Source organism: Hoplias malabaricus, chromosome 1 (genome assembly GCF_029633855.1).
Source record: "Hoplias malabaricus isolate fHopMal1 chromosome 1, fHopMal1.hap1, whole genome shotgun sequence".
Classification (NCBI taxonomy): domain Eukaryota; kingdom Metazoa; phylum Chordata; class Actinopteri; order Characiformes; family Erythrinidae; genus Hoplias; species Hoplias malabaricus.
In genome coordinates, this window is record NC_089800.1 from 48119113 (window position 1) to 48134976 (window position 15864).

Consider the following 15864-nt stretch of genomic DNA (forward strand, 5'->3'; position numbering starts at 1 on the left):
GTCCATGAAAAGTGAGAAACAAGCTCATAAGCTCCTGCCACATGTGTCAGACCCACACAGGGTCCTAAATCTTTCCCCCACCATTCATCCTTTATCCAGGAATGTGAATAAAGATCAGCAAAGCACTGACTTCAAATGGGTTCATCACAGCCAGATGGAACCTCACCAAATTCCCAAGGGACTTTTAGGGAACAACAACACCCTTGTTAAGTCATAAAGAGCAGCAGACACCCAGAATATCTTTAATGGTATCAATCGTCATCTTACACAACCAAGGTTCAATGCCGAACAGGCTTATGTCCACTAGTCATGTTAAATCAGTGTTCTTAGTAGTTAGCTCAAATATAGAGGAACACTCTGCCTATCCAGTAATTATCACTAAGGCAAGGAATTTTGAAAGTATTTGCATGTGTAACTACCCCTGAACATTTCCTTTGATAATTTTTCCTATCTAACAGACACTTTTAACTTAAGGTGAACACGAATACCCTCTTACATATTATACGAAGTCCAATGAAGGATTACTCCCATATTAAATGATCCCAGAAAAGTATCAACCCTGAGTGTATGAATGAATGATTCCACTGACCTTGCTGTTCACATCCATCTCTGCATTATCAGCCCACTGTGTTTAGAAAGAAAGTGTGGTCTGAAAAGGGGGATATGTAGTGTGATATAATGAATGTGTATTAATTTCTAATAAGAAATTTGACTTTCTGAGATTTGATTTTAATACAGACTTTAGCTGATTTTCAGAGACATCCCCTCCTTACACAAGCCAGATGGAATGTGAGATTACCCAGAGCAGAGATGTAAAATCTCACTCCAGGACAGTTTATGACCCAAGGCCACACAGGGTCAAGAGAGGAATCTTTTTGGGAGACACTCCCGGGGATCAGTTTATGCTCTGTGTAAAACTCTTAATTAAGAACTTCTCAAACTATAGAATTAAACCTTAATTTCCATTGGTTTAAAACAGTTTGAAGTTCCATGTGTTTACCACTGTGTAAAATTAATTCCATTTGGACAATCAAAATGGGTGGAATTAATTTACATGTGTTTAAAATCACTTTTTATATTAACTTTTGTAGAACCAAGGTAGCCACATACTCTGTGTGTTATTTGGTTAAGAATTATGTAAAACATGGTTTATTTTAATGATATTGCTTTGAGTTAACATATATCTTTTATATTGCAAAAGTATGATTCAAAATCTTGAGATGATCATTCAACCGGAATTGTCTTTGTCTTGTCAAGTGTCATAAATTTTATGTGATGTCAATACCAAGGTGCAGGAAACAGCCAATCAGAAGCAAGAGACGCTCCAATCCTCAATCTCTGAGGACCAATGAGGTATTCAAGGCGGGTTTTCTAAACTCTGGTTAAAAACCCAGTGGCGCCAAATGACACTGGCTCTTTTTCACACCCCTTCACTTCACTTCACAATTTTTCTCTTTTTAAGCCATTTTTCAAGGCTAAAGAGAGAAATGACTCAGGTTTGAAATGACTCTCCAGCCCTCTGCAGGCATCAGACTGTCTTATTGCTCTCTTAAATAGTCTTGGGCCCCTCAAGCATGGTCCAGATTGAACCGAAGCTCTATTTTAATTTTATCTCTAGTAGAAAACTATAGTAAAAAAACTGTAGTTATTCTAGCAAAAAGTCAACGCCACAGCCAGAGCAATGAAGAAGACCTCAGACCTCTGACCCTCAAAGTTTCCGGACCAGCAACAAAGAAGTTCACATGCACCCTCAGAATGACCTGCTGAGAAAAAGCCAAGGAGAGACCAGCATGGACGTGTCTCTCACAAGGTGGCAGATCAGCGATGACGGAGAATTCCCAAAGAGAACTTCAGAAAGTCACCAGCTCAGATGGAGTGGTCACTGTGTCTATGAAAAGTGGGGGAAAGCACCGCATGTCAGTGACATGCTCACAGCTACCTCCAGTCCATCTCCAGGTAAATGTAAGGTCACATTCATTAATAATAATTAATTCCAGCTAATTCTGCTGTATAATATGTGAAGATGGCCTACTTGTCCAAGCTAAAATTGGGCAGGTAAAGACACTACATATTATTTAATGCTTAACAAAATGAATTAAATAATTAATTATTAATCAAATAATAATTAATTATCATTGAATCTAATATGTAGTATTTATGTCGCTGTAATGTGTGCATATCTATTTCCACTACAGCATGATAAATCTCTATCTCTCTATCTATCTATCTGACACAGAGAAGAACTCTATGTTTACTACTGAAAGTGTTTACTACTTATCTGAGATGCTCTTGCTAAAACCTCTATATGTCACTGACATGTTGTCAATTGACTTATTGACATAATAATTTTTTGTATCTTTACCCAATTTTACAAGTATTTCTTGCCCATTCACAACCTGTATAATCCAGCTTCCAGCAGTTGGGTGTGTTATCTATCTATCTATCTATCTATCTATCTATCTATCTATCTATCTATCTGATAGACATAGAGAAGAACAAGAAGAGGATTGAGAGGTAAATAGACTGTGTATTAGTTGTGATATTTAATATGTATTTCAGCATGAGTAAAATATAATCTAACTTCTGAGTTGGTGAATTATGGGAGGTAGTGGTGATTAAATAAGTGGTTCATTTGCACTGAATAAAAAACAATAAAGCTTTCAAATTTATCATGTTAACGTTGACAACACAAGTAAAACCCATTTGCACAGGGTCTACAACATGAATATAGACATTTTATGTTGTATTCAATATGTTAAATATAGGTCTAATAATTTGAAATGATGTATGCAGATCGTGGAGACAGGATGACACCAAACTATGGTGGCCAGCAGGGTCAGATCAGAACAACATTTACAAAGCATGCTACATCTTAGAAGCAGCATTGCTGGAGGGAATATTCACATTGGTTATGACTGGTTTGAGGGGGAGCAGGGAGTGGAAGCTTCCCACGTACAGAAAACGGACGATCAGACTTAAGATCGATCTGATACAGTTCGTAAATGAATGCTGTGATTGGCCCTGATAACAATCTTTGAGATCAGATCAAAACTGTGGACATTTAGCAGTATTCATATTTTTGATTAATATGTCATGACAAAACATGGACAATTCTTCTGGAGAGTTCATGTTTGTGCATCATGGACTACATGACACAAGGACAAACAAATACATTTACTTTGCTTTTGGCCTAGTTGTCTATATTGTAACAATGATTGTAAATTTGACACTTGTTACAATAATAAAAAAAATAATAAGAAAAATTTCCTCACTTATAAGAAGCTGACTTTTAACCAGAGGTTCCAATTTATAATTATACTTCTAAGAAAAAAAAAATCATAGCACAATAATAACAGACTGTTATCTATTCTCCTCATCAATGTACTAACATTTTAAAAATAATTTCCCTGCTGTACAGTATATGGTGTAAAACGTTTTATTTGGTAGGATTTGTTTTCATACATCAGCCCGCATCACTAAGGAATAACATTAATAGATTAATATGTCTACATATCAAATAATTTCGGTACTGTGCTCTGACGGAATGCCATTCCAAGTTCCTTAACCATACCTTTTCATCCTTCCCTGCAATGAGGAAATTATGTTCAATATCCATATTCAAGGCTGGGAATGTAATAATTAGAAATTAAATTCAGCATAAACTGAAATATGCTAATAAATTATTATAAATAATTGCTATATGCTGAAGTTTTCAGCAAGGGCTAAATTTATATCTAAATTATCTAAATTGTGTATACAATAAATATAATATTTTTATCTGTTCATATGGCTTTAGAATCTTCTCATGTCTAAAAGATTGTTCATTCTTGAACCGTTTATTTACAAATACAGATGGCTATAAAATAAGCAAGGTTAATTTATTACACAATTCCCTGGGCATCACTATAGCCACTTATTTATCTCCATAAATCTGTAAGTAAGCGAGGTTTCCAGACCTAGAAAGTGTCTTGGTAAGGGACAGACAAGCCCTTTTACAATTTACAGTCACTGACTCCCATTTGATTGTGCACATTGTGAATTGCTGAAGGACTACTGGACACAAGAGGGGGACTCTTGTTGACTGTTGTATAGTTCAGGGGAATTGTACTTTTAAGACTTTTTGAAGGATTAACTCTCAACATTGTATTCAAATGTAGTGAGAATGCTACACAACTCTTCCAAGGAGCTCATGTTTGTGCTTCATGGACTGAATGACACACGAACGAACAAACATATTTACTTTGCATTTGGTCTTGTTTTCTATGTTGTTACATTGTTTGTAAATCTTACACTTGTTATTACAATAATTCTTGATAAAACACTTCATGAACCCATGTACCTGTTTATATGCAATTTGTTTGTAAATGGAATATGTGGCGCTTCTTCTTTTTATCCAAAGATTCTTGCTGATCTGCTTTCAGACACAAATGTTATCTCATATGCAGGGTGTCTGGCACAAATATACATGATATACTGTTATATTTTTTGTGAATTCACATGTCTTACAGTCATGGCATTTGACAGATACGTGGCCATTTGTAATCCTTTGGAATATCATTATATTATGACCCACCAAAAAGTGGTGAATTTATTGGTTTTCATTTGGCTTTTTTCTGTACTAGAAATATCTGTTGCAACTGCTCTGACAGTGCAGCTTCCCTTATGTGGTAATGACATTAACAAGCTCTATTGCTTTAACTGGGATGTTATTAAGCTTTCTTGCATAGATGTCACTGTACAAAATGTATATGGCTATATTGTGATATTTTGTCATATTTTCCAAGCTATGTTTATTATTTTTTCATATTATCGCATCATCAGAACATCTTTGAAGTCCACAACAGAAATGGATAAATTCATGCAAACATGTCTGCCTCATATAATTACTCTTATTAACTTCACCATCTCCATATTATTTGATGTGTTGTGCGCACGCTATGGCAGAGGTCCAGAACTCCAAGCCATGCGCAACATTTTGGGAATGGAGTTTCTTGTTGTGCCTCCTCTCCTAAACCCCATCATTTATGGGTTGAAAATGACTCTGATACGACGCCAATTAGTGAAGATGTACAGTCAACGAGTTAAAGTGGTCCAACACAGCTGATGTCATTTCATTCATTCATTATCTGTAACCGCTTATCCAATTCAGGATAAGGTGGGTCCAGAGCCTTCTTCTTCAGTGAGAGAGAACCAAAGAACCTTAAAATGAGATTCTTCATAAATGACATGGCACAACTCTATTTACAACCAGAAAATATATGTACAGGTTACCACTGATAAATAGTAGTTTCTCTGAGAGATCATAATTAAAAATGTACATCTGACATATGTTATAGGGATGAAAGTATAAGCAGCAGTATCAGGATTGTATGCATTGTGTCATTGTGATACTGCATTGCAAATCTGTACAAAATACACTGCTGGAGATGCCTGGTGGAGAGCGACAATTTTATGAATTATACCATCTAATGCATTATTTAAGCACTTTTACCAAGCCTTTACTTTTGTTGCCTCACAGTTCAAGTTTCAATTTCAAAATTTAATTTTTTCATGAATTTCAGGAAGTACATAAAATCATGGGCAGTGTACGATTACACCCTTCATAATCCAAAGCTAAAATGTCTAAAGAAAAATGCATACCAGTCTGTTGGCTGCATAAAAATGTCAAATAAATTTTAAATTTTAAATTTTACAAGTCCAACAGTGAAATTAAAAGGGTGATATTTTAATATTTTAACCCCTTGATTGTTTATTCAAAGTGATGGTGAAATAAAGACCATCTAAAATAACTTTAAATGTATTTTATAATTGTATACATTTATGTAAATTTAGAGCTGTTAAAAATATTATGACTAAAAATACGTAACTTCGGCTCAGCCCATCATCAGTAACCTTTTGTCCAGAAAAGGTGGCAGTGGTTTCTTCTTTGCATGATTTTAACTCCCATTTGAGGATACAGCAACAAACTGTGATCTCAACCAGTGGATTTCTGAAGTGGTGATGAGACCTTACAGTTACTTCAACTACAGAATAATGTTTTTAATGCAGTGCTGCCTGATGCCTAGCAGATCATGGCCAGCCAGTATTGGTTTTCGACCTTGTCCCGTTTGTATAGAGGTTGCTCCAAATTCTCTGAAACCTTTAATGATATGATGTACTGCACATGGACATGTTCTTTGATAATTCATGCTGAATCATGTTACTTGCTATTTTACATTGAGAAACATGATTCTTGAATTATTTGCTTGCCTAATATTTCAAAGAATGGCTGTAACCTCTCTATGTTTATTACTAAACGTGTTTAATACTTATCTGAGATGCTCTTGTTAAAACCTCTATATGTCACTAACCTGTTGTCAATTGACTTATTGACATAATAATTACCTAATTTTACAAGTATTTCTTGCCCATTCCCAACCTTTAAAATCCAGCTTCCAGCAGTTGTGTTTGTTATCTATCTATCTATCTATCTATCTATCTATCTATCTATCTATCTATCTGATAGACATAAAGAACAACAAGAAGAGGATTGAGAGGTAAATAGACTGTGTATTAGTTGTGATATTTAATATATAATTCAGCATGAGTAAAATATAATCTAACCTAATCTAAATATATCTAATCTAATCTTCTAAGTTAGTGAATTATGGGAGGTAGTGGTGATTAAAGAAGTGTTTCATTTGCACTGAATAAAAAACAATAAAGCTTTCAAATTTATCATGTTAACATTGACAGCACAAGTAAAACCCATTTGCACAGGGTCTACAACATGAATACAGACATGTTACGTTGTATTCAATATGATATGTTAAATATAGGTCTCTTAATTTGAAATGATGTATGCAGGACGTGGAGACAGGATGCTACCAGACTGTGGTGGCCAGCAGGGTCAGATCAGAACAACATTTACAAAGCATGCTACTTCTTAAAAGCAGCATTGCTGGAGGGAATATTCACATTGGTCATGACTGGTTTGAGGGGGAGCAGGGAGTGGGAGCTTCCCACGTACAGAAAACGGATAATCAGACTTAAGATCGATCTGATACAGTTCGGAAATGAATGCTGTGATTGGCCCTGATACCAATCTTTGAGATCAGATCAAAACTGTGGACATTTAGCAGTTTGGCTTTGGAGGTATAAACTATACACCAACAGGAACTCTGTAACCTTCTTTTACAAGACATTCCTAGGAATAACATCATGAGCAGAAAACCCTATCCACTTGGTAATTTGTTCATATTATTCTTTAGGGAATTTGTCCCTCTTCATAAGCACCATAACAACATTTATCTTTATATATAGGGTATGACAGAGGCTTTAAAAATAAATGGCTAGAGGACAGGATGGTGAACATCAATTGTAATTTCTCAACAATAACTATCTGCTGATTTGACATTTCAGATGGAAATACACAAATATTTGAAAAAGGCAAATCTTTACATTTTCACAAGATCTTTTGATTAATTTTGTGTGTGTGATGTTTTTAACACTCTTGAAACTTGAATCATATTTTTGATCAATATGTCATGAGAAAACATGGAGAATTCTTCTGGAGAGTTCATGTTTGTGCTTCATGGACTAAATGACACAAGGACAAACAAATACATTTACTTTGCTTTCGGCCTAGTTGTCTATATTGTAACAGTGATTGTAAATTTGACACTTATTATAATAATAATTGTGGAAAAAACTCTTCATGAACCCATGTATTTGTTTATATGTAATTTGCATGTAAATGGAATATGTGGTGCTTCTTATTTTTATCCCAAGATTCTTGCTGATCTTTTGTCAGACACACATGTTATCTCATATATAGGTTGTCTGTCACAAATCTTCCTGATTTTTTGGTATGCTTTCTGTGAATTTACATGTCTAACTGTCATGGCATTTGACAGATATGTAGCCATTTGTAAACCTTTGAAATATCACTGCATTATGAACCAGCAAAAGGTGTTGAAATTGCTCAGTTTTACATGGCTGTACTCATTAACACAGACTTCTATTGGGGCTGTGCTTACTGCACGACTCTCCTTATGTGGAAATAACATTGACAAGATTTTCTGCTCTAACTGGGAAGTTGTTAAGCTTTCCTGCACAGATGTGACACCAAACAACATTTATGGATATGTCCAAACATTATTTCAGGCCTCCCAAGGTGTATTCATTGTTATTTCATATATTCGCATCATTAGGGCTTCGTTGCGATCTAAGACAGAGCAAGTGAAATTCATGCAGACATGTCTGCCTCATTTAATCACTCTCATTAATTTCACCATGTCATTGGTATTTGATATAATGTATGCTCGCTATGGGACAAGCCAAGGGCAACAACTTCTGCGCAACATTTTCGGAGTGGAGTTTCTTGTTGTGCCTCCTCTCCTAAATCCCATCATTTATGGAATGAAAATGACTCAGATACGGCGTCAGTTTGTTCAAATTTACAGCCGTAAACTGAAAGCAGAACAGAGCAGATATTAATACCAGTGGTACACGTTTCTTTACCTGGGCATACCGTATGTGAGTGAAATGATACAAATATACTTCAGATCAGAATATTGTTTTGGTGAAAATATTAATTGAATCACTGATGAGCAAGTTGTTGATGCCATCAGAGTTTGTTTTATGCCTTAAATATAATTTATTTTGATAATCCGAAGATTTCAATTTCCGTTACTGAAGTTAAGTTTAATTAATCGATGAAGTGTACAGTTGTCTAAATATAGCATTTAAAGTACTATAAACAAAAGTTGATTGTAAAACATTTGCTTTATGACTATATTCTCTTTGACATACAAAATGTCCTCACTTATAAGAAGCTGACTTTTAACCAGAGGTTCCAATTTATAATTATACTTCTAAGAAAAAAAAATCATAGAACAATAATAACAGACTGTTATCTATTCTCCTCATCAATGTATTAACATTTTAAAAATTATTTCCCTGCTGTACAGTATATGGTGTAAAACGTTTTATTTGGTAGGATTTGTTTTCACACATCTGTAATAACATTAATAGATTAATATGTCTACATGTCAAAAAATTTCGGTACTGTGCTCTGACAGAATGCCATTCCAAGTTCCTTAACCATAACTTTTCATCCCTCTCTGCTATGAGGAAATTATGTTCAATATTCATATTCAAGGCTGGGAATGTAATAATTAGAGATTAAATTCTGAAACTGAAATATGCTAATAAATTATTATAAATAATGGCTACATGTTGAAGTTTTCAGCAAGGGCTAAATTTATATCTAAATTCTCTAAATTGTGTAAACAATAAATATAATATTTTTATCTGTTCATATGGCTGTAGATTCTTCTCATGTCTAAAAGATTGTTCATTCTTGAACCGTTTATTTACAAATACAGATTGCTAAAATAAGCAAGGTTAATTTATTACGCAATTCCCCGGGTATCACTACAGCCACTTATCTATCTCCATAAATCTGTAAGTAAGTGAGGTTTCCAGACCTAGAAAGTGTCTTGGTAAGGGACAGACAAGCCCTTTTACAATTTACAGTCACTGACTCCCATTTGATTGTGCACATTGTGAATCGCTGAAGGACTACCGAACACAAGAGGGGGGCTCTCGTTGACTGTTGTATAGTTCAGGGGAATTGTACTTTTAAGACTTTTTGAAGGATTAACTCTCAACATTGTATTCAAATGTAGTGAGAATGCTACACAACTTTTCCAAGGAGTTCATGTTTGTGCTTCATGGACTGAATGACACACGAACAAACAAACATATTTACTTTGCATTTGGTCTTGTTTTCTATGTTGTTACATTGTTTGTAAATCTTACACTTGTTATTACAATAATTCTTGATAAAACACTTCATGAACCCATGTACCTGTTTATATGCAATTTGTTTGTAAATGGAATATGTGGCGCTTCTTCTTTTTATCCAAAGATTCTTGCTGATCTACTTTCAGACACAAATGTTATCTCATATGCAGGGTGTCTGGCACAAATATGCATGATATACTGTTATATTTTTTGTGAATTCACATGTCTTACAGTCATGGCATTTGACAGATATGTGGCCATTTGTAATCCTTTGGAATATCATTACATTATGACCCACCAAAAAGTGGTGAATTTATTGGTTTTCATTTGGCTTTTTTCTGTACTAGAAATATCTGTTGCAACTGCTCTGACAGTGCAGCTTCCCTTATGTGGTAATGACATAGACAAGCTTTATTGCTTTAACTGGGATGTTGTTAAGCTTTCTTGCATAGATGTCACTGTACAAAACGTATATGGCTATATTGTGATATTTTGTCATGCTTTCCAAGCTGTGTTTATTATTTTTTCATATTATCACATTATCAGAGCATCTTTGAAGTCCACAACAGAAATGGTTAAATTCATGCAAACATGTCTGCCTCATTTAATTACTCTTATTAACTTCACCATTTCCATATTATTTGACGTGTTGTGCGCTCGCTATGGCAGAGGTCCAGAACTCCAAGCCATGCGCAACATTTTGGGAATGGAGTTTCTTGTTGTGCCTCCTCTCCTAAACCCCATCATTTATGGGTTGAAAATGACCCTGATACGACGCCAATTTGTGAAAATGTACAGTCAACGAGTTAAAGTGGTGCAACACAGCTGAAGTCAGTTCAATAATTACCTAGTTTGATACAGGCCCTTTCCTCAGTGAGAGAGAACTAGAGAACCTTAAAATGAGTTTCTTCATAAATGACATGGAACAACTCTATTTACAACCAGAAAATATATGTACAGGTTACCACTGATAAATAGTAGTTTCTCTGAGAGATCATAATTAAAAATTTACATCTGACATATGTTACAGGGATGGAAGTATAAGCATCAGTATCAGGGTTATATACAAAATACACTGCTGGAGATGTTAGTGCCTGGTGGAGAGTAACCATTTCATGAATTATCTCATCTAATGTATTATTGAAACACTTTTACCAAGCCTTTACTTCTGCTGCCTCACAGTTCAGGTTTTAATTTCTAAATTTAATTTTGTCATGAATTTCAGGAAATATATAAAATCATGTAAAATTACACCCTTAATAAGCTAAAGCTAAAATGTCTAAAGAAAAATGCATGCTATTCTGTTGGATAAAAATCTCAGATTAATTTTGCATGCATAAAATAAAATTAATAAAAAATCATTTTTACTAATTCGTGATCAAGAATCATGTTACTTGCTATTTTATGTTAAGAAAGATGATTTTGGAATTATTTGCCTGCCTAATATTTCAAAGAATGGCTGTACCCTCTCTATGTTTACTACTGAATGTGTTTACCACTTATCTGAGATGCTCTTGTTAAAACCTCTATATGTCACTGACCTGTTGTCAATTGATTGATTGATTGTATCATTACATAATCTTACAAGTATTTTATGCCCATTTCCAACCAGCTTCCAGTTGTGTGTGTGCATGTGTGTTATCTGTTGTGATAGACATAGAGAAGAACAAGAAGAGGAAGGAGAGGTAAATAGACTGAGTATTAGCTGTGATATTTAATACATATTTCAGCATGAGTAAAATTTAAGCTAACTTCTGAACTGAGCTGTAGTGATGATGTGTTCACATAACTAAATAAAACTTCTAATACATTACTAGACTCTGTAGTGGTGATTAAAGAAGTGATTCATTTGCACTGGAAAAAAACCCATTAAAGTTTCCAGATTAATCACGTTAACAACACAAGTAAAAGCCATTTGTGGAAGTTTTACAACATGAATACAGACCTGTTATGTTGTATTCAATATGACATTTTAAATATAGGTATTTTAATTTGAAATGATGGATACAGGACACGGGGACTACAGACTATGGTGGCCAGCAGAGTTAGATCAGAACAACATTTACAAAGCTACATCTTAGAAGCACCATTGCTCAAGGGAATATTCACATTGGTCATGACTGGTTTGAGGGGCAGCAGGGAGTGGGAGCTTGCCACATATAAAATATGGATGATCAAACCTTTAAGATCGAGCCGATACAGTTCAGTAAATGAATGCTGTGATTGGCCCTGATTCCAATCTTTGAGATCAGATCAAAACCACCCTAATAATATTGAAGTATTCATACTAGTAAAGATAGATAGATAATGATTTGCTAGTATAGACCATGCCTGTAAAGTAAATGTTTTTAGGAGTTCAGGGTGGTTTAGGAATGCATATGAAGTCAAGTTGAATAGATGGCTATAACAAAAAGTGTGGAGACGGAGTGGAGGTGGGAGCAAGTTTGTGCGACGTGGAAATGACATGAGTTTGCATGATATATATAGGACTGAGGGGAAGAGTTTGGGCGTGATCCTACTCCCAAAATTTTTACAAAGCAGAGAGGGAGGAACAATAGGAGGATTGCACTCACAGCAGGAGAGAGCACAACCTGTACAGTAGACGAAGGGCACTGCATGGTTGTGAAAGGGAGGGGCATAAGGATGAAGGTCCACAACAGCTTCTGGAGAAACAACACAAGCTGCAAATTTGGAGGCAGGGGGCAGCGTGGCCACAAACCGAGGGGTCGACGAAGGTTGGGAGAAGCCCAGCAGCAGGGGGGAGGGGGCAGGGCGAGGTTCTGCCGCAGCAACTGAAAAAAGAAAGTGTGAGCTATAAATTTAGCTGGGTATGGCACTGCTGTAAAGTGGAGGGGGTGTGACGAAGTTCCACAAGAGCACACAAGCTGTTGAGTTAGAGGCTGGGAGCAGCATGGCCACAAAGTGAGGGGTTAGGATAATGAAGGGAGGCTCTCTCTGAGACCATGACCATGATCGATGGCACACCCATTCATGTTTATATGAAAAACGCATGCTATTCCAGCCACTCTTATTGGAGGATTATGACAGCAACATATGTGAAAATGACCATTTTATTTATATAAAGAAAAGCACATGGCATGGAGCATCAAGATGGCAATCATGGTTTTCAGCTGCCTGAGGAGGAATGGCTTTATTTTGAGCATCTTGATCCCAAAGAGGACTGTGATGAATAAGTGAAATATTTTTTACTCTTTTTTCTGCAGCATGTTTGGCACTGATTAGCTTCTACACTAGGTAATTCAGTAGCATATTCCAGTGATAGAATTCATGAAGCTGATGGTAAATTTTTGTAATTGTGCAGAGGCACAAAGCTTTGCTTTAAAGCAGCCATCTGAAGCTCATATTTATGGCTTTGTCCACCCAAAGCAGTCTGTGTCATTGCCAAAAAAACTAAAATACCACCATTCCCAACCATACGATTTAGTTGGTCTCACTGATGGGGTTGGGTGTGGGATAGTGGGCCATTATTTTTGACAGTGGGGAGGGGATATCAGACCTGTGTTTTCACACCTATTTCATGAATTTTCAAAAATATATTGGTGAGCACTGTAACCAAACTAGTGCCCTGGTAATATGCAGAACCATTGCAGATTCCAATCCTGTCTGGCTCAAAGTAAACACACAACGAAAGTGAAAAACTAAACAACTTGAGTTACAAATGAGTTTCTGTGGCATAGCGGTGAATATAAACTTACAGACAAGTTCAACGATGGACACGTTTTAACAGTAGTTTTTACTTCAAACCTACCATTCCACTTTAAAAGACGTGGAGGCACTGAACATAAACAAACTGGAGAGAACTGTATTTTCCCACAATCATTAACATTGCCTTTAACTTATTGAAGTATTACTTTTGTAGGTGGTAGCTGTGATATCTCTTCTAGATTAAATGGATGGCATGAAGCATGAGCATATGAATGAGGTGAGTGAAAATTAAGAGGACTCTTTGTTTAATAGTTTAAAACACAATTTAAACACATTCTAAATGTGCATAGGCATTCCGTAAAAAACACGATAGGCGCATTGGCGACTCGGAAGATTGTCCACAGGCGTGAGTGTGCTGGTCCAAAAGCTGGGATAAATAGGGAGGTTTGCGTCAGGAAGGGCATCCGACATGTAAACTGCCAGATCACTGTTGATCCGCTGTGGTGACCTCGGACGGAAGCCGAAAGAAGAAGATCATCATTAAATCTTCAATGTCCACATCCAAAGCTAATGTTACTATAATAAAACAAGCTGGAGATTCAAATCAAAACATGGGAATTTGACATAATGCTTGCCATTGCAAAACACATTGTATACATGTATAGAGATATTGTCCATGTCAATCAATATCTGCTTGTATATTTTGAATGATTTAAAATATTTTAATTACAATAATCCAGGAAAGCAAATAGTGGCCTCTTTACCACTATTTTCAATATGTCTGCTTAGGAGTGTATGCATAGAAACATCATTACTAATACAGACATGGGGCGCTAATCCATAAACTGTATATTCAGGGAACTTCCCACTTCATCATCTGTAAACATCACATGACACACACCAAAAGTCTCTATATAAGCAAGAATATGCTAATCAACATACTCTACATGGCCAGTGAAGAGACACACATCTTAGAAGATCTAGTCAACACCATCATAGTGGGTGTTTTAAGCCACATATATAAGGATCCTATTTTGTATTTTTTTTTTTTAATTGATGTTCTGGGGGAACATACTCAAACATTTTAAAGCTTTGTTATTTGGTTTTGAATTCAGATGGACTAAAAAGAAGTGATGGAAAATTCTTCTGTAGAGTTCATGTTTGTGCTTCATGGACTGAATGACACACGGAAAAACAAACATATTTACTTTGCATTCGGTGTAGTTGTTTACACTGTGACTCTGTTTGTGAATTTTCTACTTGTTATTACAATTATTCTGGATAAATCACTCCATGAACCCATGTACCATTTTCTATGTAGTTTGTATGTAAATGGAATATGTGGTGCTTCTTGTTTCTATCCAAAGATTCTTGCTGATCTACTTACAGATACTCGTACAATTTCCTACAGAGGATGCTTTTCACAAATCTTTCTGGTTTTCTGGTACGCTTTCTGTGAATTCACATGTCTAACAGTCATGGCATATGACAGATATGTAGCTATTTGTAAACCTTTGGAATATCATTTTATTATGACAAAAAAGAGAGTGTTAAATTTGCTTCTTTTTACCTGGTTTTTCTCTTTTCTAGAAACATCTGTAGGAACTGCAATGACAATACGACTTCCTCTGTGTGGAAATACCATTGACAAGATTTTCTGTTTTAATTGGGATGTTGTTAAGCTTTCCTGTATAGATGTCACAGTGAACAACATTTATGGATATGTTCTAATATTTTGCCATGTTTCCCAAGTGGTGTTCATCATTATCTCATATATACGCATCATCAGAGCATCTATGAGGTCTAAGACACAGCAGGTCAAGTTCATGCAGACGTGCCTTCCTCATTTAATCACTCTCTTTAACTTTATAATTTCTATGCTCTCAGATGCTCTGTGTGCTCGATATGGGCAAGGTCAGGGAATGCAGGCATTGCGCAACATTTTAGGAATGGACTTTCTGGTTGTGCCCCCTCTCCTAAACCCCCTTGTATATGGAATTAGAATGTTACAGATTCGTAGCAGTTTTGTAAAACTGTACAGCCATAAAGTTAATTTCCTCACATCACTGACACACTAGAGGTTGAATCTAAGTTTTCATTGTAGAAGGCACCCAATGAAAAAATTATGGAAATTATGAGCAATTTAATCTGTTTAAAAAAAAGCAAATAAATATTATTATTATTGCATCAATCATTTAGGAATAAGCTAATGTACCGTCTATTCTGCTTGTTATGTACACATTTACATATTATGGGACCATATATAAAAAGAAAAAGGAACAAATTAAAACGTAATGTCAAAAATGAATAGTTTGTTTTAAGGAATAATAGAGTCTATAATACAACATTTGTTTTCCTGTTTAGACTATATTTTAAACATTAAAACAGAAGCAATATGTATTTCTTTTC

At 35.5% G+C, this 15864-nt stretch overlaps 4 protein-coding genes across 4 annotated transcripts; all 4 read left to right on the top strand.

Annotated features, from left to right (window-relative positions):
* The first annotated feature begins 4162 nt into the window (after window positions 1-4162).
* LOC136666308 (olfactory receptor 10A3-like) lies at window positions 4163-5104 on the top strand. Its single transcript, XM_066644409.1, has one exon. The coding sequence runs from the start codon at window positions 4163-4165 to the stop codon at window positions 5102-5104; it is 942 nt and encodes a 313-aa protein (XP_066500506.1).
* A 2432-nt stretch (window positions 5105-7536) lies between these two features.
* LOC136670319 (olfactory receptor 4B13-like) lies at window positions 7537-8478 on the top strand. The gene has a single exon (XM_066646867.1). The coding sequence runs from the start codon at window positions 7537-7539 to the stop codon at window positions 8476-8478; it is 942 nt and encodes a 313-aa protein (XP_066502964.1).
* Window positions 8479-9676: 1198 nt separating this feature from the next.
* LOC136665640 (olfactory receptor 4E1-like) lies at window positions 9677-10618 on the top strand. Its single transcript, XM_066643286.1, has one exon. The coding sequence runs from the start codon at window positions 9677-9679 to the stop codon at window positions 10616-10618; it is 942 nt and encodes a 313-aa protein (XP_066499383.1).
* A 3970-nt stretch (window positions 10619-14588) lies between these two features.
* Window positions 14589-15533, top strand: LOC136670485 (olfactory receptor 4E2-like). Its single transcript, XM_066646869.1, has one exon. The coding sequence runs from the start codon at window positions 14589-14591 to the stop codon at window positions 15531-15533; it is 945 nt and encodes a 314-aa protein (XP_066502966.1).
* The last annotated feature ends 331 nt before the right edge of the window (window positions 15534-15864 follow it).